A 22,985-nucleotide genomic window follows, 5' to 3' on the forward strand; every position below is an offset into this window, starting at 1 on the left:
CTTTTTACTATGGAAGATAAAAAAGAAGGTATAAGACACACTTTTCATGCTAAAAGTTTAGAACATATATGAGAAGTTAATGTATGAACAAAAGAAAAGATTGATGAACAAAGATATAATGCGTGGTACAGAGAAGATAAAAATATAGAAACACAATGGTGGGTTGAATTTTCTAGGAAAGTCTGATTTCAAGGTGAGTCATGAGCTGGGACCCATAAAATAAGTACAATTTGAATAGTTTCAGAGAGAAAGACATGTCAGTTTTCCCAGGAGACAAGAGAAATTATGGGCTAAGAAATGCAATTAGGGTTAGTGCCTTTGGAATGGAAAGGAGAGGAAAGCAAAAGAGGAACATTTGAAAGGAAGTTTTTGCCTCATCTTTTTTTTTTTTTCTCTTTATCTTTATGCTCTGTTCATATACTATGCTTCTGTCTTTCATTATTTTTAATGCAGATTATAACTATACTAGCCAATGGTTTAGTCTCTCTCAGTTATCTCACACTGCTGTTTGTTGAATATCCCAGTCTGGATGCATCTTCCTGAGGTGCTTCATACTCAATATGCCCAAACCCAAATGATCACTTTCATTCTCAACTGCTTTCCTCTCCTGGCTTCTTTTCTTTATAAATCCCAATAACACCTCCACAATATTTGTCCCTTCTCTTTTATTTCCATTACCTCCACTCTACTCATGCCTTTACCTTAGGTAATTAATTAATTCATTCTTTCACCTAATACCTGTCAAATGCCTACTGCATGTTAGACTTCCTTCTAGGTGTGGATAGACATCATTGAATAAAGCAGACAAAAATCTTTGCTCTCTGGAGGTTTACATTATAGTCATAGCAATTACTTCTTAATTGGTATCTGAGCTCTGGTAGCATAATGCCTAAACCACTTGACTGCTAACCAGAAGACTGGCAGTTCAAGCCCACCAGCCACTCCTCAGAAGGAAGGTTGGACAATCTGCTTCTGCAGTGATACTGCCTCAGTGACTCAAGGAGGGGTAGCTATGAGTCAGGTCTGACTCGATGGCATGTAACAACAACAACTTCTATTTCATTGCATCTATTCTTCTTAGATTTATCAAAAAAGCATACTTCTGATTATGGCTAGTCTCTACGTAATTTTTTTTCAGTGATTCCACATGTCCTAAATTCCTGATATTTAGCCCCTCTGGGCTCACAGCTCTTCTATCCTTTAGCCTTAATGAAGGGTTCAGTAACAGTTTACAGAATATTATCTGGTTGGGAAGTAATTTGCTGGCCTTTTGTTAAAGAATTGTTTAAGAAAATACAGAGAAGAAATCCACACTGGTAAAAATCATGTTGATTAGCTCAAAGATGATGAGCGACTGCCTAATGGGATCAAGCTGGCTTTTGTAGGGAGTGCTGCAGGGATCTTGGTTATTTAATGAAAAAGAAACAGAAAACTGAGGAAAATGACCAGAATAAAAATATAACTACAGACAGTAGAAATTTAGGAAAATAACTGAAAGCATTCTCAGAATAGAAAGTCCATATTTTTTTCATGGACTTCTTCCAGGTACTGGCATCTCCTCATCATCCCTCCATACTCTAATTCTTATAAAACATTGGCAAGACTATCATTAAGGTTCAAATTTTTATACATTTTCTGAGGTCAGAGACATAAAATAAAAAATGTTGGAGTTCAATAATTTTTACAAATACTCACATTTTTTCAAGGCTCCAGTAATTGACAGAATACCCATTGAGATGTTTCAACAAATGGATGACACACTGGAGACACTTGCTTATTTCAAGAAATTTGGAAGACAGTGACCTGGCCAACTGACTGAAAGAGATCCATATTTATGCCCATTTTGAAGAAAGGTGATCTGATAGAATGCGGAAATTATCTAACAATATAATTAATACCAAATCATTCAAATTTTGTTGATGATAATTCAAAAATGGTTGCAGCAGTATACTGACACAGGATTTCCAGGAAATCAAGCTGGATTCAGAAGAAGATGTGGAATGAGGCATATCATTGCTGATGCCAGATGGATCTTGGCTGAAAGCAAAGAATACCAAAAAGATGTTTAACTTGTGTTTTATTGACTATGCAAAGTCAATAAATTGTGATTTACATGACTATGATTGTGTGAATCACAACAAATTATGGGTAATATTGTAAAGAATAGGAATTTCAGAACACTTGATTATGCTCACGAGGAACCTGTACCTAGCTCAAGAGGCTGTTGTATGAACAGAACAAAGAGATGATCAGGAAGGTTGTGCATCAAGGCTGTATCCTTTCCTCACACTTATTCAATCTGTATGCTGAACAAATAATCCAAGTAGCTGGGCTACATGAAGAAAAATGCAGCAAGAGGATTGGAGGAAGACTCTTTAACAACCTATGATATGCAGATGACACAACTTGCATGCTGAAAGTGAAGAAGACTTCAAGTACTCACTGATGAAGATCAAAACTACAGTCTTCAGTATAGATTGCACCTCAACATAAAGAAAACAAAAGTCCTCACAACTGGACCAATAAGCAACATCATGATAAATGGAGAAAAGTTTGAAGTTGCCAGAGATTTATTTGGATCCACAATTGACACCCATGGAAGCAGTAGTCCAGAAATAAAACTTCGTATTGCACTAGGCCAATCAGTTGCAAAAGACCTCTTTAAAGTCTTGTAGAGGATAGATGTTACTCTGAAGACTAAGGTGTGCCTGCCCCAAGCCATAGTATTTTCAATTGCCTCATATGCACGTGAAAGCTGGAGAATGGATAAGGAAGACAGAAGAGTTGATGTTCTTGAATTGTGGTGTTGGAAAAATACTGAAAATACCATGGACTGCCAGAAGAATGAACAAATCTTCCCTGGAAGAAGTGCAGGCAGAACGCTCCTTAGAAGTGAGAATGGTCAGATTTCATCTCACATACTTTGGTCATGTTGTCAGCAGGGATCAGTCCCTGGAGAAGGAGATCATGCTTGTTAAAGTAGATGGTCAGTGAAAAAGGAGAAGACCTTCAGTGAGATGGACTGAGTGACTGCAAGATGTGGACAAACATAGCAAGGACTGAGGGTGGTGCTGGACCGGCAGCGTTTCATTCTGTTGTCCATAGGGTCACTATGAATTGGCGCTGATTTGACTGGAATTAACAACACAATAATATTTTTTAAAATAAAAATAACTCACAAAATGATAGTTGCAAGGTAGAAAATTAACAAAAATGGTCAATTTAGACATTGAGGTATATACTTTGAGATATTTCTTACATTTTTTGAAGTTGTGCTACAGTAGAGAACCAGGTTAAGTTGTCAAGTAGCTTATTGGTAGTCTGTATGGATTCATACAGGGCTGGTGGCCTGAACAGATAAGGTGGATAGGACAGAGTCCCCAGGTGGCAGGAAGCAGTGGCAGACAGAGCCAGCTGGAACGTAGGGGGAAGTCCAGGAAGTGTATGGAGCAGTTCGAACAGCTAAGGGAGAAAAATTTGTCATACTGCGGTGGCTTGCATGTTGCTGTGAGGCTGGAGACTGTGCCAGCAGCAATGCCCATAGTGGACTGGTTTTGGTGGAGCTTCCAGGCTGAGACAGACTCAGAAGAAGGAAGAGGCTATCCATTTCTCAAAGAACTGGCCAGGGAAAACCTAACGAATAGTAGTGAAACACTGTGTGATATATTACCAGAAAATGTCATGAATAGCCCTGAAACATTGTCTGATACAGTGCCAGAAGATGAGCCTCTCAAATTGGAAGGCACTCAAAATATGGCTGGGAAAGAGCTGCATCATCAGAGTAGAGCCTACTTTAATGATATGGATGAAATAGAGCTTTCATGGTCTCCATTTGCTGAAGTGGCATGCCTCAATATGAGAAGAAACAGCTGCAAACATCCATTAATAATTGGAACATAGAAAGTATGAAGTATAAACCTAGGAAAATTGGAAGTTATCAAAAATGAAACAGAATGCATAAAGATTGATATCTTAGGCATTAGTGAGCTGAAGGACCTATTTTGGCCATTTTAAATCAGATAACCACATGATCTCCTATGCCAAAAAAGACAAACTGAATAGGAACAGCATGGCATTTGTCATCACAAAGAATGTTTCAAGATCTATTCTGAAGTACAATGCAGTCAGTGATAGAATAATATCCATATGCCTACAAAGAAAGCCAGTTAATACTACTATTATTCAAATTTATGCACCAACCACCAAAGCCAAACATGAGGAAATTGAAGACTTCTACCAACTTCTGCTGTGTGAAATTGACAAAACATGCAATCAACATGTGCTGATTATCACTAGTGATTGGAATGCAAAAGTTGGAAATGAAGACTCACTGGTAGTTGGAAAATTTGGCCTTGGAGATAGAAATAATGCTGGAGATCACATGATAGAATTTTGTAAGACAAATGAGTTATTCATTGCAAATACCTTTTTTCAACAACACAAACAGCAGCTATACACATGGACTTCACCAGATGGAGTACAGAGAAATCAGATTTACTACATTTGTGGCAAGAGGTGATGGAGAAACTGAATTATCTTCAGCAAAAACAAGGCTAGGAGCTGACTGTGGAACAGACCATAAGCTGCTCATAAGCAAGTTCAACTAAAAGTTGAAGACAATTAAAACAAGTCCACAAGAGCCAAACTATGACCTTGATTACATCCCTTCTGAATTTAGAGATCTTTGAAAGAATAGATTTGATGCATTCAACATCAATGATTAAAAACCAGAGGAATTGTGGAATGACATCAAGAACATCATCCATGAAGATAGCAAAAGGTCATTAAAAAGACAGGAAAGGAAGAAAAGATCAAAATGGATGTCAAAAGAGACTCTAAAACTTGCCCTTGGACAGAGAGTAGCTAAAGCAAAGGGAAGAAATGACAAGATAAAAGAGCTAAACAGAAGATTTCAAAAAGCAGCTCAAGAAGACAAAGTTACTTATTACAATGGAATGTGCAAAGACCTGGAGTTGGAAAGCCAAAAGGGAAGAACATGATCGGTATTTCTCAAGCTGAAAGAACTGAACAGAAAATTCAAGTCTCAGGTTGCAATACTGAAAGACTCTATGGGCAATATGTTGATTGATGATGTTGTTGTTGTTGTTATGTGCTGTCTAGTCGGACCTGACTCATAGCGTCCCCTCCTTGGGTTTCCGGGGCAGTATCACTATGGCAGTAGATTGCCCTATCGTCCTTCTGAGGAGTGGCTGGTGGGTTTGAACTGCCAGCCTTCTGGTTAGCAGTCAAGTGCCTTAGGCACTATGCTACCAGAGCTCCCATTGAATGATGTAGGAAACATCAAAAGAAGATGGAAAGAATACACAGAGTCACTGTACCAAAAAGAATTGGTTGATGTTCATTCATTTCAGGAGGTGCCATATGATCAAGAACCAATATTATTGAAGGAAGAAGTCAAAGCTGCACTGAGGGAAGTGGCGAAAAACAAGGATCCAGGAATTGACGCGGTACTCACTGAGAGGTTTCAACAAATGGATGCCTCACTAGATACAGGCACTTGCAAAGAACGTGGGGCTGGCACAGGACCGGGCAGTGTTTCGTTCTGCTATGCATGCAGTTGCTATGAGTCAGAGATGACTCGATGGCCCCTAACAACAATAACAATGGACTGATAGGTCTTACATCATATGGAAATTCTTATATTTTCTATAAGCTGGAATACAAGTACAGAAATAAAAGATAATGCTTCATATTAGTGAACATTCCCCATATGAATGGACAGTTTGCCTAATACTTGATATTTATTTTAGCTGCTTAAAGAAACATGAGACGTAAGAGGTAAATCTGAATTATACCAGTTAAAAGGTGATAATGAATGAAAATTTCCATGAAAGAAGAATTAAAAGTTTTGGTCAAGTACAGTTTTAAGATACTTGTAGAAAAAGAAGATGGGAGAAGGGGGAGAATAATTGCATTATCCTCCCACGGCTTTCAATTTTCAGTATGTTTATCTGATCAGTTGATGTGAAACAGCTTCAATTTCAGATGGACCTGTCCTCTCATTGCAGTAGAGGACTGTGTGTCATTATGCTGTTTAAATTTCTGAAAGTCACATGAATTTCATTTAAATTAAGATGGCCATTAGCATTTTAATGTGCGTGAAGGCAGCAACCTGAGTAAGGACAAAGAAAATTTGGATGCTGGTATTTATGTCTAGCACTAGTGTGCATATTTAGACTTGTGTGAGTATGAACCAGGATTCTGTAGTGGGTGATAGCATGAGTTCAAAGCCTGGCTTCTGCCCCTTACAGATTTATGATCTTGGAAAAGTGACAGACCTTTTCTGTGGGTCACATTCCTCATCTGTAATGTAAGACTAATAATCATATTTACCTCAAAACGTTACTGTGAGAATTAAAAAAGTTAATGTATTTAGAGTACTTATAATAGTAACTGGAGCATAAATAAAACCACTGCAATCAAGTGGATTCTGACTCAGCAACCCTTTAGGTCAGAGTAGAACTGCCTCATAGGGTTTCCAAGACTGTAAATCCTTATGGAAGCAGACTGCTTCATCTTTCTCCAGCAGGGTGGCTGGTGGGTTCAAATTGCCAGCCATTTGGTTAGCAGCCTAATGCCTTAACCACAGCACCATCAGAGCTCCTTATCTGGAGCACTTTGTTTGCTTGTTGTTGTTGTTGTTAGGTGCCACGGAGTCAGTTCCAACTCATAGCCCCCCTATGCACAACAGAATGAAACACTGGCCAGTCTTCTGCCATCCCCATAATCTTTGGTATGCTTGAGCCCATCATTGCAGCCACTGTGTCAATCCATCTCATTGAGGGTCTTCCTCTTTTTCACTTACCCTCAACTTTACCAAGCGTGATACACTTCTCCAAGGGATAGCATGACCAAGATCTGTTCCTTCTTCTGGAAGTCCATATTATTTTCAGTATTCTTCATCAGCATCACAATTCAATTGAACAAATTCTTCTTGGGTATTCCTTATTCATTTTCCAGCTCTCACATGCATATGAGGTTATTGAAAAATACCATGGTTTGGGTCAGGTGCACTTTAGTCTTCAAAGTAACATTTTTGCTGTTTAAAACTTTAAAGAGATGTTTTGCAGCAGATTTGCCCTGTGCAATACATTGTCTGATTTCTTGACTACTGTGCCCGTTGGAGTTGAGGGTGGATCCAAGTAAAATGAAATCTCTGACAAATTGAATCTTTTCTCTATTTATCATGATGTTGCTTATTTATTATCCAGTTGTGAGGGTTTTTGTTTTCTTTTTGTTGAGGTGTAACCCATACTGAAGACTGTAGCTTTTGATCTTCATTGGTAAGTGCTTAAAGTAGTGTTCAATTTCAGCAAGCAAGGTTGTGTCAACTGCATATCATAAGTTATTAATGAGTATTCTTCCAATTCTGATGCCACATTCTTTTTCATATAGCCTAGTCTCTTGGATTATTTGCTCAGCATACAGATTGAAAAAGTATGGTGAAAGGATACAACCCTGACACACATCTTCCTTGATTTTAAACCATGTAGTGTCCCCTTGTTCTGTTTGAATGCCTGCTTCTTTGTCATTGTACAGGTGTACTCATAAGCACAATGAAGTGTTCTGGTATTCTCATTCTTTGCAATGTTATTCATAACTTGTTATGACCCACACAATCAAATGCCTTTGCATAGTCAATAAAATACAAGTAAATATCTTTCTGGTATTATTTGAGTTCATCCAAGATCGATCTGACATCAGCAATGATAATCCTTATTCCATATCCTCTTCTGAATCTGCCTTCAATTTCTGGCTGTTCAATGTCAATATAATGCTGCAACTGTTTTTCAATTATGTTCAGCAAAATTTTACTGTCTGATATTAATGATATTGTTCAATAATTTCTGCATATCATTGGATCACCTTTCTTTGGAATACACACAAATATGGATCTCTTCCAGTTGTTTGGCCATGTAGTTGTCTTCCAAATTTTTTGGCATAAACCAGTGAGTGCCTCGAGTGCTCTGTTGAAACATCTCATTAGGTATTCCATCAATTCCTGGAGACTTGTTTATTGCCAATTCCTTCTGTATATCTTGGCATTTTTCATTGGTTCTTGGTCATATGCTGTCTCCTGAAATGGTTGACCATCACCCAAATCTTTTTGGTACAGTGACTGTGTATTCCTTCTATCTTCTTTTGATGCTTTCTGCATCATTTAATATTTTACTCACAGAATCCTTCAATATTGCAACGCAAGGCTTGAATTTTTTCTTTAGTTCAAGAAATGTTGAGGGTGTTCTTTCGTTTTGATTTTTCAATGCCAGGTCTTTGCAAATTTTATTGTAATACTTTACTAGGTTCTCTCGAGTTGTCCTTTTAAATATTCTGTTTCACATGATAATTTCTTCCACTCACTATAGCTACTTTTCTTTCAGAGCAAGTTTCAGAGTCTCTTTTGACATCCAACTTGGTCTTCTCTTCTTTCTTTTTTTTTTTTAATGATTTTTTCTTTCTTCATGTGTGATGTTATTGATGTCATCCCAGAACTTGTCCGATCTTCGGTCACTGGTGTTCAATGCAACAAATCTATTGTCCAGATGGTCTTTAAATTCATTTAAGATATCCTCAAGTTTACATTTTTGTGCTTGTGGACTTAATCTAATTTCCATCAGCTTAATCTTAAACTTGCATATGAGCAACTGATGTTCTGATCCATAGCTGATCCTGGCCTTGTTCTGACTGAAGATATCAGCAGGATCAACAATGGACAGGTTTCAGTGGAACTTTTAGACTAAGAAAGGCCTGTCCATCTATTTCCAAAAATCAGCCGGTGAAAACCCTATGATTACCACAGAATATTGTGTGATATAGTGCTGTTTGATGAGCCACCTATGTTGTAAGACACTCAGATTTCACAGGGGCTGAAGCAATGGCTCAAGCATGGTGATAGCCCAGGACTGGGCACTGTTTTGCTACGATGCACATGGGGTTACTGTGAGTAGGAGCTCATTCAGTGGCAACTAACAACAACAGCAACATTTCTCTCTGTAAATTAAGAATAACACTTGTCTTAACACTGTATCCATTTTTGTACTACTTTTGCTATTGATATGCCTATATCAAATGATAATTTTTAAGCAGATATTCTAGTCATGTTTAAAACCCCCTTGAATGTTTCTGTATACCAATATTTCTGCTACTCTGTATGGGATATTTATAGTAAATATGCTTCTGAAAAAAATGATTAGTAAATTTTCAGGACAGAAAGTTAATTTTGAACAAAGGGAGTTGATAGAAGAATGTAGGGGATAGGACACTGGACTGAGAGACTGGACTTGTGATACCCAGGATAGGTTCTGATCCAGGATTAGACTCTGGGCTGGTCACCTGACTTCTCATCTTGGTTTCATATTTGTGGAGTTTGCAAGTTCATCTGAATGAATACCAAAATCTGGTTCATGTCTCTTCTTCTGTGGCTGTTTCCCCTTTCAACATAATTAACATGGCAGTCCAGTGCTTATTCACAGATGTTACTCTGCTTACAGAATTTTAAGTGTATACATAGGGTTCCCATGTGTTGGAATCAACTCAACAGCTAGAGGTTTGGATTTTTGATTTTACATAAAAGTAGCACATTCTCTGATTATCCTTAATGACATAAAAATTTTCCATTTAGAAATAAATTGATTTTTTTTAACAGCAAAATATGTGTTGGGGCTTAGTCTAGTGAAAATGAGTGTTTTGAATTTAAAAAATGTGATGCAACTGTAATCTATTAAATTGCTTTCTTGACAGGCTTACAAATACTGGAGTGGTATATATGTGTGTGTGCACCACATAAGTATTTTGAAATGTAATACACACTTGTAATTTTAAGTTCTGTAATATTTTGTTAAAGAAAACCAGTCTTTAGCATCACTATAACTATGTTTTATTTGTTTGTTTGTGAAACAACTGTCTTGTGAATGAAACGATACTTACCCAGATCTAGAAACAGCACAAATCAAGTAGAAAAAAGCTCATACTTGTTTCTTGCAAAGTGGCTTAGACTAGAGCCGTAGACTCATTATCCACCTGCAGTACTGTTTTGTACCTTGTTCTAGTCTTGTAACCTCCTCATGTCTCACTGCTTTTGTCAGAAAAGTCTAATAAAGATACTTGTTTATAAAGAGTACTCTTGTACCTTGGATGAAGTGTTCCTCAAATGCTGTGGGATATAAGTATAAGGAAAAAGAATGTTGTAACACTTAAAATTTACTCTATGGAATTGCACTGGCTAATGGCAAAGTTTGTGTTCAGCAGTGAGAATGCTTCTTAAGAGGAAAGACTTATAATTTTCTGAAAATTTGGCTATTACTTTGCAAGATTAACAAACTAATGAAAAATTATATCCACATGATACAATTTTTTGAAATATTTACTTACTGTAAATATCATTGAATGCATTTCTTCTTCCCATCTATTTAGATTAAATGTGAATACACATTTAAATTATTCAGGTTCTCCACTATAAGCATCAGTCAGGTATTTGGAAAACCCATAGGATATTAGTCATTAAAAAAAAGCTCCAGAAGTTTTCAGGAAACAGAAGAAAATAACTGACAAATAAGCTCACTCATTTTTTTTCTCTTTTTTTTGAAGTTCTCTAAATTCAAAATTTAAGACAACTATTTTAAATAGAGGTTATTCTGAATAAGGTGACATATTCTTTTCAATGGTTTTCAGAAGCTAATGCTGATTTATAAGAAAAGAAAGAAGTTTCAAATTCTCTTGGTTAACATATATATTATTATTTTAAATACAAATACTATGAAAATAGATAATAAAGTATGATTATTTCATTGTAATCCTATCTCCCTTGAAAATGAACCTTCAATGGCCTATTTCTGCCCTTTTTTTGGGGAAAAAAAGGAATATATTCCTTTCTTTATACAAAAATGCTAACCTTAATGATCTTGCTTTCTTGATCTAAAGCAGAAAATGTGGATGTGATGAAACTAGTTTGTTTCAGTGCTACTTACTTCAGCAATTAACAGGCATTTGGGACTGTATGCATCATCATAGTGAAATGGTGCTTATAAGTTATTTGTTTCAAAAAAGTTGCATTTGATGCATCAGAAACATACTACTCTTTCCCAATTGTGTAGTCCCCTTTGGTCATACTGTTTAAGAACATTTATTCTGTAATATAACACTCATTTCCCTATCACTGCCACTTCAGAACTTGCCCCACTGAGATACAATTCTATTTTGAATCAAGTAATGTACATTCAGGTTTACATGTTCCAAACATTTAAAGATAGTCTCCTATTGTCAGTGTGAGCAGCAGGAACAATGTGTATTTAGAACTGTGCTCTATAGGGTTCCCAAAAGTTGATTTTTCAGAAGTAGATCACCAGGTCTTTTTTTCTGAGGTGGCTCTGGGTGGACTCGAACCTCCAAACTTTAAACTAGCAGCCAATGCATTAACTGTTTGCATCATCTAGGGACTCCTACACCCATTCCCCCAACATAATCTGTATCTATTTATCATATATGATGTGCAGTGGGAGAAAAGGGCAGTATTACAATACCACTAAGAAGAACATGGGGAAGGACCTCCGGTGGCATAGTACCTAAGACATTTGACTGCTAACCCACCAGCCACTCCATGGAAAGAAGACTGGGCAATCTACCTCCATAAAGATTTACCACGTTGGAGAAAAGACCTGGCAATCTGCTTCTGTGAAAAGTGTTGCTGTTTACTGTTAGATGCCATAGATACAGTTTCAACTCATAGCAATATCTTGTACAACAGAATGAAACACTGCCCAGTCTGGCATCATACTCAAAACAGTTGCCATATTTGAGGCCAGTATTGTAACCACTGTATCAGTCCATCTCATTGAAGATCTTCCCTATTTTTAATTGACCCTCTATTTTACCAAACATCATGTCCTTCTCCAGGGACTTGCTCTCCTGATAATACATCCAATGTATGTGAGACGAAGTCCTGCCATATTGCTTCTAAGGAGCATTCTGACTAATTTGTCCTTTCTTCTGACAGTCCATGGTATATTCAATATTTGTCACAAATACCAAAATTGAAATGCATCAAATTCTTCTTCAGTCTTCCTTATTTATTGTCCAACTTTCAAATGCATTAAGTGACTGAAATTACCATAGCTTGGTATTTTCTTTGCTCTACAACACTTTAAAGAGGTCTTTTGCAGCACATTTGCCCAGTGCAATACATCTGATTTCTTGACTGTTTCTACCATAGGTGGGGATTATGGATCCAAATAAAAGGAAATTTCTGACAACTTAAATCTTTTCTTCTTTTGTCATGTTTCTTTTTGGTCCAGTTGTGGGGATTTTTGTTTTATTTATATTGAGGTGTAATCCATATGAGATTTTAGCCTTTGATCTTCATCAGTAAGTACTTCAGGTCCTCTTCAGTTTCAGCAAGTATCATCTGCATATCACAGATTATTAATGAGTCTTCTTCCAATCCTGAAACTGCATTCTTCTTCATATAGTCCAGCTTCTCAGCATATAGATCGAGTAAGTATGGTGAAAGGATAGAACTGTGATACACACTTTTCCTGATTTTAAATCACCCAGTATTCCCTTGTTCTGTTTGAATGACTTCATGGTCTATGTACAGGTTCTGCATGAGCACAATTGAATGTTATGGAATTCCCATTCTCTGCCATGTTATTCATAATTTATTATGATTATACAGTCAAATGCCTAAGCATAGTTAAAGAAACATGGATAAACAGCTTTCTGATATTCTCTGCTCTCAGCCAAAATCCATCTGACATCATCAATGATATTTCTTGTTTCAGGTCCTCTGTTGAATCTGCCTAGAATTTCTCACTGTTCCCTGTCAATATACTGCTGAAACAATTTTTAAATTATCTTCAGCAAAATTTTACTTTGTGGATACTAATGATATTGTTCAATAATTTCTGCATTTTGTTGGATACCTTTCTTTGGAGTGGGCCCAAATATAATTCTCTTACTGTCATTTGCCTAGGTAGTTATCGTCTACATTTCTTGGCATGTGTGAATGAGCACTTCTAGCATTGCCTACATTTGTTGAAACGTCTTAATTGGTACTCTTGTCAGTTCCTGGAGCCCTGTTTTTAAATAATGCCTTTAGTGCAGCTTGCACTTCTTCCTTCAATGTAATTGGTTCTTGATCATATGCAACCTCCTGGAATGGTGATCATTCCTAAAATCATTTTTGACAACTTCCAGTTTTCCTAGATTCTTACTTTGTACATGTTACATTCTGGGTATTAGTGGATGTTTCCAGCTGTTTCTTCTTATTTTGAGTCATGCCACATCAGCAAATGGAGGTCCTGAAAGCTTTACTCCATCCATGTCATCCATTCATGTCAACTCTACTTTGAGGAGGCAGCTCTTCCCCAATCATTTTTGGATGCCTTCCAACCTGAGGACTCATCATCAGGCACTATGTCAACAATGTTCTGTGGCTATTCATAATGTTTTCAGTGGAAAGTTTTTTCAGAAGTAGATCATTGAGTCCTCCTTCCTAGTCTACGTCAGTCTGGACACTCCCCTGAAACCTGTCCACAATGGGTGATCCTACTGGTATTTGAAACACCGGTTTCCTAGCTTCCAGCATTACAGCAACATGTAAGCCACCACAGTAAAACAAAATGGCAAACAAGGGGTAGCTGTAAAGTTTACAGATTAGGAAACCCTATGGTGCATTTCTACTCTGTCATATAAGGTCATTATTAGTCAGAAATGACTTAATGGCACACAACAGCATGTAAGTATTTCTGTTATTCTTATATAATTTCAATAGAAAAGAGAAGACAGGGTGTATAGTCACTAGAGAACTAGGCATGGAATGAGAAAATTTTCCAGTTTCATTTCTTCTTGTGATTCTGAAGAAGTCATTTACAACTTGGGACAAGTTTCATTTCTGGTGAAAAAGAGAATTCCTTCCATTTCAAAAAATTCTGAAATCCTGTCATTTTCAAAATATGGTTTATGTATGTATGTCACTATTATGAATCCATGGAAAATCATTCTCCATGTGACCTGAAAAGCTTAATTGTTTTTGTGTTACTTGGTAGTTTCATACTGTAAATTTAGGAAGTAGATGCCAATAGGCAAAAAGTGATTCTTTTTATTGACAAACTCTGAAATTAAACTCAAAAGTTAAATACTCCTTTGGCTTATGAAACATTCAATAAGTACTTTTTCGTTATCTCTTTAGCCATCTGAATAGTTAAGACTCCAAAAGCCACTGGAGTTAATTTTATTAATAGCACAATAAAATCATTCAGAAAAACTCATTTCTCTTCTCTTCTTAAATTCCTATAATAATGAAATAATGTATGACTATTTGAGAGCATTCGATTAAGCAACAATTCCAGGTAGAGAATTCATTGCAAACATTACTCATAGCACTAGTACTTTGCCCCACATGATGAGATATATAAATACTTTAATTCTGCTGCCAAGTTATCTCACTTTTGTGCAGACCAAGGAAGCAAAACTTTTCTAGCCAATTCTATGCAGATTATATATATGTATATATACACCCACCAGCCACTCACTCCTTGGAAGGAAGATGAGGCAATCTACTTCCATAGTGATACTGCCTCAGAAACCCAAGGAGGGGTTGTTATGAGTCGGGTCCAATTTGATGGCATATAACAACAACATATATATACGCATACATATCTATGTATACATGTATGTATATCCACTTCCTGGGCCTTGAAAGGCATTCTTGTACCTGTTTGCTCATGTACAATTACATAAAGTTCTAGTTTTCACTATATGCCATGTCTCCCATGCTCAACCTGATGCTTGCCAAAGCATGTCCATTATCACTGCGTACTTGTAGCATAATAGCTGTGCACTAATAAGCAAGTACAATAAACACGTGTGAAACACTTCATATGATTGTTCTGAAGTGTCTATGAAATATATAAGCATATTAGATACTCTCTTGGTCATCTAGTGCTGCAATAACAGAAATATCACAAATGGATGGCTTCATTGCAGGCCACTGAGATGAAGACTTGGCCCAACACAGGATCTAGATGTGCCAAAAAGCTAGAAACCTTCCTCAAAGCTTCCTCATGTATGCTGAAATTAGCTCCACACAGCAGATTCCACCATGGAGTTGGTTCCAATCTCATCATGAGGAATAACTACATCCAGCTGCCCAGCCACATAAAACCACAGCCAAGTTGACCCATAGATACTATTCTGGTTACCTAGTGCTGCTCTGACAATAATATACCACAAATGGAATGCCTTAACAAACAGGAGTTTATTCTTACAATTTGGAGGCTTTAAGCCCAAGTTCAAGTGCCAGGCTCTAGGGTCTGGGTGAAAGTTCTTCAGCCTTGGGATCCAGCTCGGCCTCCTGCTCCTGGCCTACTGAGCTAGAGGCGTTTCTTCACTCAGACAGCTGCTGGCTGCTGAGGCTTAAAAACCTAAGGTTGACAAGTAAAAAGGCACAGTCCCAATGTTACCAAACCACACGGCAGGCCATTAATTCAAGTCCATTGTAAGTCCCAAGGTAGACCATGGCGGGCTGCTCAACAAATGCATGGCTACATGCAGGGTCCAAGCATGCCATAAGCTAGAAACCATTCCCAAGGCTTCTCCTTATATACAAGAAGCAGACCACATCCCAAAGGCAGCTACTCAGCTGCTTGTGGTAGATTCTACCATGGAGCTGATTGCCAGTCTCATCATGGGGAATAACTACCACCAGCTGCCCAGCCACTCAACCAGGCCCAGCCAAGTTGACACACAACATAACCACCACAGATACCCATCCCCCTCTCAAAAAACAAATATACAGCCATTAAATCGATTCAGACTCATAGTAACCCTACAGGACAGAGTAGAACTGCCTCATAGGGTTTCCAATTCTGTAAATCTTTATGGAATCAGATTGCCACATCTTTCTCCCACAGAGTGGCTGGGGGTTCAAACTGCCAAACTTTTGGTTAGCAGCCAAGTTCTTTAACCACTGCAGCACCACCAAGGTCCCTAGATACAAAGCTGATATCTGCAAATAACAGATAATAAATGTAATTACTGTCTTGCTGTATGTTATTTGTTGTTAAAACAAAATATTTATGAAATATTAAAGCACTTGGTTATCTTAATAGTTATGTAGAGGCGTACAGTCACTTGAAAAATTGTTAATATTAACCTATTAAAAACTACTCAGGATACTGTGATTTCCATTGTAAATAATCACAATAGGAACCAATGATCTAGTTCATTCAACAGCTCAGGGTAAATTGATGCATCAAAGATGGATACAATAACTTCCAAGTGTATTATAATGGGTGAATTTGACAGTATGTCTAATTTTATATATCAGTTAATAAGGAGAAAATTTCCGTGATGATGATAACAAAAGAGAATGAATGTAAATATTTTCTGAATTCAGGGAGAAAGTTTTGGTAATTGATTTATGTGGTATATTTGCATTAAAAGAGATGAGTTGGCACATTGACAATTGCCAGATCATGTTATTTTCCTGGATCTTTTTTCTTCCAGATGTCCAGGGAACCAGGATGCAGGAGGTCATTAGTAAGAAATTCCCAGAGAGAGACAATTTAAACTGTTGACATTCGCAATGAATAGCAAACAAAAGAACACTCACACTCAATGGTTAATATTACTTTTCAGCAGTTCCCTAGAGTACATTTCCTCAGAACTCAGATCTCTGATGGGTAAAACACCACAGGGATAATAAGAAATGGAACAGTTGATGTAATTCAGTAAACATTTTTTAATTGCTCTTATGTTCTTCTATTGATTTTATTTGGCTTTATATTTTGCATTAAAGACCTAGAAATTATGCCTGGAAACAATGAATATGTCGTGAGGAGAAAAACACCTAACCATAAGTAAAGAATAAATACAGGTTTTCTCCACTATCTGAAAGAGATCATTCCTATAAAACCTTTTGTAAGTTAAAATACCATAAAACAAAGAAGCAGTGACCATTAACATATGGGAATATGTTTTGAGCATTCCTAAATCCAAACATAGTCAACCAAATCATACCAAATTACACACAAAACCTAAAATCACACTGTAACAGATAGTGTTCACAGACACAATTCAAAGCTATGGTGGCTTGATGGTGAGATGTTGAGTGTAGGACCTGGGAAGGGCCTTGGTGACTCCACTGTCACTGCTCCGTATGTGTACTGCCTCTTTAATGGCTTGCTGCAAAACAAATGCTGAATGCTAGCTTTGCTTTCTGCTGTTTTTAATAATAGCAAAAATCCTCTTTAGATTTATTTTGGTTGGTGGAAACAGGTACTAATGTAGTCAAACAAACTCTCACTCAAACTCACTGCCTTCTAGTTGATCCTTACTCATAGTGATCCCTCCTTGGGTTTCCAAGGCGGTATCACTGCGGAAGTAGATTGCCCAACCCTATTTGTGAGGAGTGGCTGGTGGGTTTGAACCGTCAGTCTTCCAGTTAGCAGTCAAATGCCTTAGGCACTATGCCACCAGAGCTCTTTTGTAAAAGTGAAGTGATGTTAAGCAAACTTCAGAAAAGCAAGGGACACCCATAATCCTTCTTTTAACTATATTAAGGATCTATTAAACTTTTCCATGAAACTCTGGCATCCCTTTCATTCTACCATGCTTTTTCTCACATCTAAATGAATAAAAACCATGTTGTGCAAGCTTCCTTAGAAAAGTCTCTTCTATTTGCTCCTTCCTCTTCATTTCTGTTGTCAGAGTTCTACACCAGGTCTTCATTATCTCATGCCTCCAGGTTTGGTCTAGTCTTGTCACTTCTGATTCATCCTTCATATGAAAACAAGATGAACCTCCCCTTAAACACCATCTTCATCATTTTAGTTGTAAGCTCCAGAATGTATAATAGATTCTTATAGCTGCTTCTGGTTTACAATCTCAATTGTAAACTTCAAATTTCCTTTCAAATTAATTCAATGTTCTCACTATTTCCCAACACATTATGCTATCTCCTACTTCTACTCTGTTGTCTTCATTCCAAGACCTACTTATATTTTCCCTTCAGCTTGACTACACTAGTCCTTCAAGGTCAAATTCAAGGCTTATCTTTCTAGAGAGCTTTTATTGATAATTCTAGCACATCCATTTCCTATACACCACTTAATTCTTTGACTATCTCTAGTATACAATTTCATACAATATAAATAAGAAATACTGGTAATACACACACACACACACACACACATAAATGTCAGCATTGAATTTATAGAAATGTTATGTTGTTCATTGTTTCATGTGTATCAGTCTTGTCTCTCCAACTAGACTTGAAAGTGTTTTGCAGGCATTATTAGTTTTCTTGTTTGTACCTTTAACTTCTGCACATTGCTGACCTTATTGGTATTAAAAGTGTTAAACAAATGCTTTTGATTGACTTATCATTATATGTACCTTAATATTTGCTTCTTATGGACATTTTTGTTTTCTTCTTAGAATTTTTTGGACTAAAAGAGATCACTGCTAGATTGTATTATTGTTCACATTCATTTCACTCCCTCCTTCCCTTTAGGTGGAGTACACTTGCCTCACCCATTGATTTTGGCTTGGCCATGTGACTTTCATTGGTTCATGGTCTGTTAGCAGATATGACAGATGCCACACCCTAGCAGAAGTGCAATAGGCACTGCAACTTTCTACCGGCATCTTTTGCAACTGTCCTGCAGTGGAACAGCATGTCCCAAGATAAAGCTCTTCCTTTTACTTGGGCTCAAGAATGAGATGATGCATAGAGTAGACGTGCAGTTGACCTGGATAACCAATGCACAGCCCTCATGCCTCAAGAATCAGGTTTTTTTTTTTTTTTTAAATCATTGAGACAGTGGGATTGCTTGTTTGTTACAAGGACAAAGCTGACTAACACAGACAGAGACTTATATAGTCTCTAACATCTTCATTTTGCCCATCTTATAATTAGCTAATAGAAGAGTTAGGAAACAAATTCTGGACTACTGATTCTTATTTTTATGTAACAGAAAATTTCAAGGTCTTTGTTACCCTAAATTTTGGAGAAATGAAACTCAAATAGTTTGAAACATAAGACATTGTTGCTCTCTAGAAATGCCCGCTTGGTCTGGTTCTAGCTTTCATAGAACAGATAGAATAATATCTAGAAAATAACAAATATACTAACAGTGTCAAATGGTTTATTTTCAACTGGAAAATACTAATGTCTCTTAGCTCAATCTTGTTTCTTAGAGATAGAATGAAATGCAATGACCTTTGTGAATTCCTTTCAGCAACCAGGCCTTTCATGTACATTGCTAATTTAATACATATATTTCAAAAACAAAACAAAAAGAAACAAAACTTCTTCCTCAAAGAATTCTCTTGCAATAATAATATAAAAACAGAAAATTCTTAAGTGGTGATGGGTGTAATTTCTTAATAATCTATTTCTTTCTTTTCCACAACAAAGACTCATGTCTACCTTGCCATCAAGTGAAAGACTAAAATTCTTACATTTTTCTTTTGCAAAATTCAGATGGAAATAGCTTTATCATTGTACTTCAGTGCAGCAGAGCTTTAACTTGGTCCTCAAGTTTATTTTATGCTTAGGTGTTCCTAGAAATAAATTAATCTCTCCTAAATCTATAATATTCAGTCTCTACAAACTCAGAAACTTGATTGCTCATAAAGTCGTGACAGAAATTACTAACACACTTTCTATATCAAGTTTTTCAAGAATGAAATCAGTTACATGAAGAATAAATTTTCCCTTTTATGAGAAAACCATCTTTTCTATAACCACAAGAATTCAGTACATGCTTTAAGACATGAATGTTTTACTGATCAACCACTCACAGCTACTTTTGTTGTTGTTGTTGAAAGTGAAATGCTTCTCCAAACTGAGAAAACAAAATGTAATAAATCAGATTTGGTAACCAAGAGGATTTTCTTTGTCTAAATTCCCCCTCTGCTTATTTAGGCCACACACAAATCTTACCTTTGTGAAAAAATATCCCTGTAAGGACTACCATGTTGCAAGGCAATTCCATATCCTCGATCAGCAACAGTATTCCCAATGGTGTAAAAGGAACAATCTGGGTCATTGATAGCCACATATTCCAATACAGCTGCATCCCATACAAAAGCATAATTTCCAAATTTTACCTGTGAAAAGAACAAGAACAAAAGGAGAAAATAGGATTGAAGTTTGGAATTTCAAGTTACATATAAGAAAATAAATATTACACTGGTATATATTTAATTGATCAAAAATAAGAAAACATTTATGTCTAACTAAATTCTTTTCTATTCTGAATGAGTATTTGGCCACTGGTTAATTTATAGCTCTGTTGTCCAGGAATGTTAAAAGTGGAATGTTATCTATGGTCCTAGGCAATAATGTTTATAGTAAAAAAATGATCCCTGAGAGGTAAATGTCATCTGAACTGGAAGAAGAATAAATACATAAAAGGATGTTATGTATTGGAGCTTCTCTGAGTATAGTAATTCTTTTAAATGGTTCTGGCCTGGGAAGCTATGCCTTTGGAGCTGTTATAAGAAATATTGACTCCTTTGAGCTGTAAAGCTTCTAAGCCAGGCAGGCTTCTGCACCCACCCAATATGGAAGTCAACTTGTTGTACCTGATCTATACTCTAAACAAATAGGTAATATAAGTCAAACTGAAGAGAATGACTAATACTACCAGCCAGCAAGTTGTATTTCCTGTACTATGTCCTTCTGATTTAACCTGTTGCCTGCTGTAATGGTAATCTTGTACTTGGATTTAGAAGAAACTCACAAGGTGGACATTGTGATGAGGAAAAAAATAACTCAACAACCTTCCTTGTCATTATTTAGGGAACAAAACATTACTCTGAGTGTGTACAATATCTTTCAGTGGTTATCTTCCCCCCCCCATAATCACTGATATACTAAATCACAAATGTACCAACCACAAAGTAAAATACAATATCCTTAATAAGGTTCATCTAGAAAAATCATTAAAGATTAAAATAGAATTTATGGTCTTGTAAAATAAGCAGAATTAATCATTATTAGATCTAAAAGTTTATTCATATATAAATACAGATAATCAGAAACTAGAAATGTAATAAAATATACAGTCTGCCCTCTGCATCCTCAGGTTCAACATCCATGAATTTGACCAATGAGAAAAAAAAAAAAAAAAAGTAATAGCAAGCAGTTAAGTGGTCAAAGTAGTCCCTCAAAGGGTAAGTTGTAATTGTTGTTAGGTGCCTTTGAGTCAGCTCCAACTCACAGCGACCCCATGCACAGCAGAATGAAACACGGTCCGGTCCTGTGCCATCCTCACAATCCTTGCTATACCTGAGCCCATCATTGTAGCCAATGGGTCAATCCATCTTGTTGAGGGCCTTCCCCTTCTTTGCTGATTCTCCACTTCAACAAGCATGATATCCTTCTCCAGGGAATGATCCCTTCTGACAACATGACCAAAGTAGATCAGACAAAGTCTGGCTATTCTTGCTTCCAAGGAGCATTCTGGCTGCACTTCTTCTAGGACAGACCTGTTTGTTCTTTTGGCAGTCCATGGTACTTTCAGTATTCTTTTCCAACACCACAACTCAAAAGCATCAACTCTTCTTTGGTCTTCCTTGTTCATTGTCCATCTCTCAAATACATATGAGGTGACTGAAAATACCATGTGTTGGGTTGGACTCACCTTTGTCTTCAACGAGGCATCTTTTCTCTTCAGCACTTGAAAGAGGTCTTTTGCGGCAGATTTGCCCAATGCAATGCTGCTGCTTCCATTGGTGTTGATTATGGAACCAAGTACTATGAAATCTTTAACAACTTTAATCTTTTCTCCATTTATTGTGATGCTGGTTATTGGTCCAGTTGTGAGGATTTTCATTTTCTTTATGTTGAGATGTAATCCATACTGCAGACTGAAGTTTTTCACCTTCATCAGTAAATGCTTCAAGTCATCCTCACTTTCAGCAAGCAAAGATGTATGGTCTACGTATCACAGGTTGTTAATGAATCTTCTGCCAATCCTGATGCCACATTCTTCTTCATATAGTCCAGCTTCTTGGATTACTTGCTCAGCATACAGATTGAATAAGTATGGGGAGAGGATACAACCCTGACACACTCCCTTTTTGTTAGAAAGACAGCTTTCTGGTCTATGTACTGTTTCCTGATGAGCACAATCAAGTGTTCTGGAATTCCCATTCTTCCCAATATTATCTATAATTTATGATCCACACAATTGAATGCTTTTGCATAGTCAATAAAACACAAGTAAACATCTTTCTGGTATTGTTTGCTTTCAGACAAGAGCCATTTGACATCAGCAATGATATACCTTGTTCCACATCCTCTTCTGAATCTAGCTTGCAGTTCTGGAAATTCTCTATCAATATACTGCTGCAGCCACTTTTTAATTATCTTCAGCAAGGTTTTACTTATGTGTGATATTAATGATATTGTTTGACAATTTTCACATTCTGTGGGATCACTTTTCTTTGGAATAGGTACAAATATGGATCTTTTCCAGTCAGTTGGCCAGGTAACCATCTTCCAAATTTCTTGGCATAGATAAGTGTGTGCCTCCAGGGCAGCATCTGTTTGTTGAAACATCTCAATGGGTATTCTGTCAATGCCTGGAGCCTTGCTCTTTGCCAAGACCTTCAGTGCAGCTTCAACTTCTTCCTTTTATACCATTGGTACTTTATCATATGCCACCTCCTGAAGTGGATGAACATCAACCAATTCTTTTAGGTACAGTGACCTTGTATTTTCCTTCCATCTTCTTTTGATGTTTCCTGCATCATTCAATATTTTGTCCATAGAATCTTTCAATATTGTAACTTGAGGGTTGATTTTTTTTTCTTCAGTTCTTTCAGCTTGAGAAATGCTGAGTGTGTTCTTCTTTTTTGGTTTTCTGACTCCAAGTCCTTGCACATTTCATTATAATAATTGATTTTGTCTGCTCGAGTTGCCTTTGAAATCTTCTGTTCAGCTCCTTTATCTT

General features: G+C 36.9%; 1 protein-coding gene across 1 annotated transcript in view; it reads right to left on the bottom strand.

The window, feature by feature from the left end:
• The window catches only part of GRID2 (glutamate ionotropic receptor delta type subunit 2), a 1,108,517-nt gene that overhangs the window by 145,564 nt on the left and 939,968 nt on the right, over positions 1–22,985 (bottom strand). The window contains exon 13 of the mRNA XM_042782610.1: positions 19,967–20,133. Within this exon, the coding sequence (XP_042638544.1) occupies positions 19,967–20,133 (167 nt within the window). The remainder of the gene's footprint in view (positions 1–19,966; positions 20,134–22,985) is intronic.

The sequence above is a fragment of the Orycteropus afer genome, unplaced genomic scaffold, assembly GCF_000298275.1.
Source record: "Orycteropus afer afer isolate SDZICR_OR568_19922 unplaced genomic scaffold, OryAfe1.0 scaffold00389, whole genome shotgun sequence".
In the NCBI taxonomy this organism is placed as follows: domain Eukaryota; kingdom Metazoa; phylum Chordata; class Mammalia; order Tubulidentata; family Orycteropodidae; genus Orycteropus; species Orycteropus afer.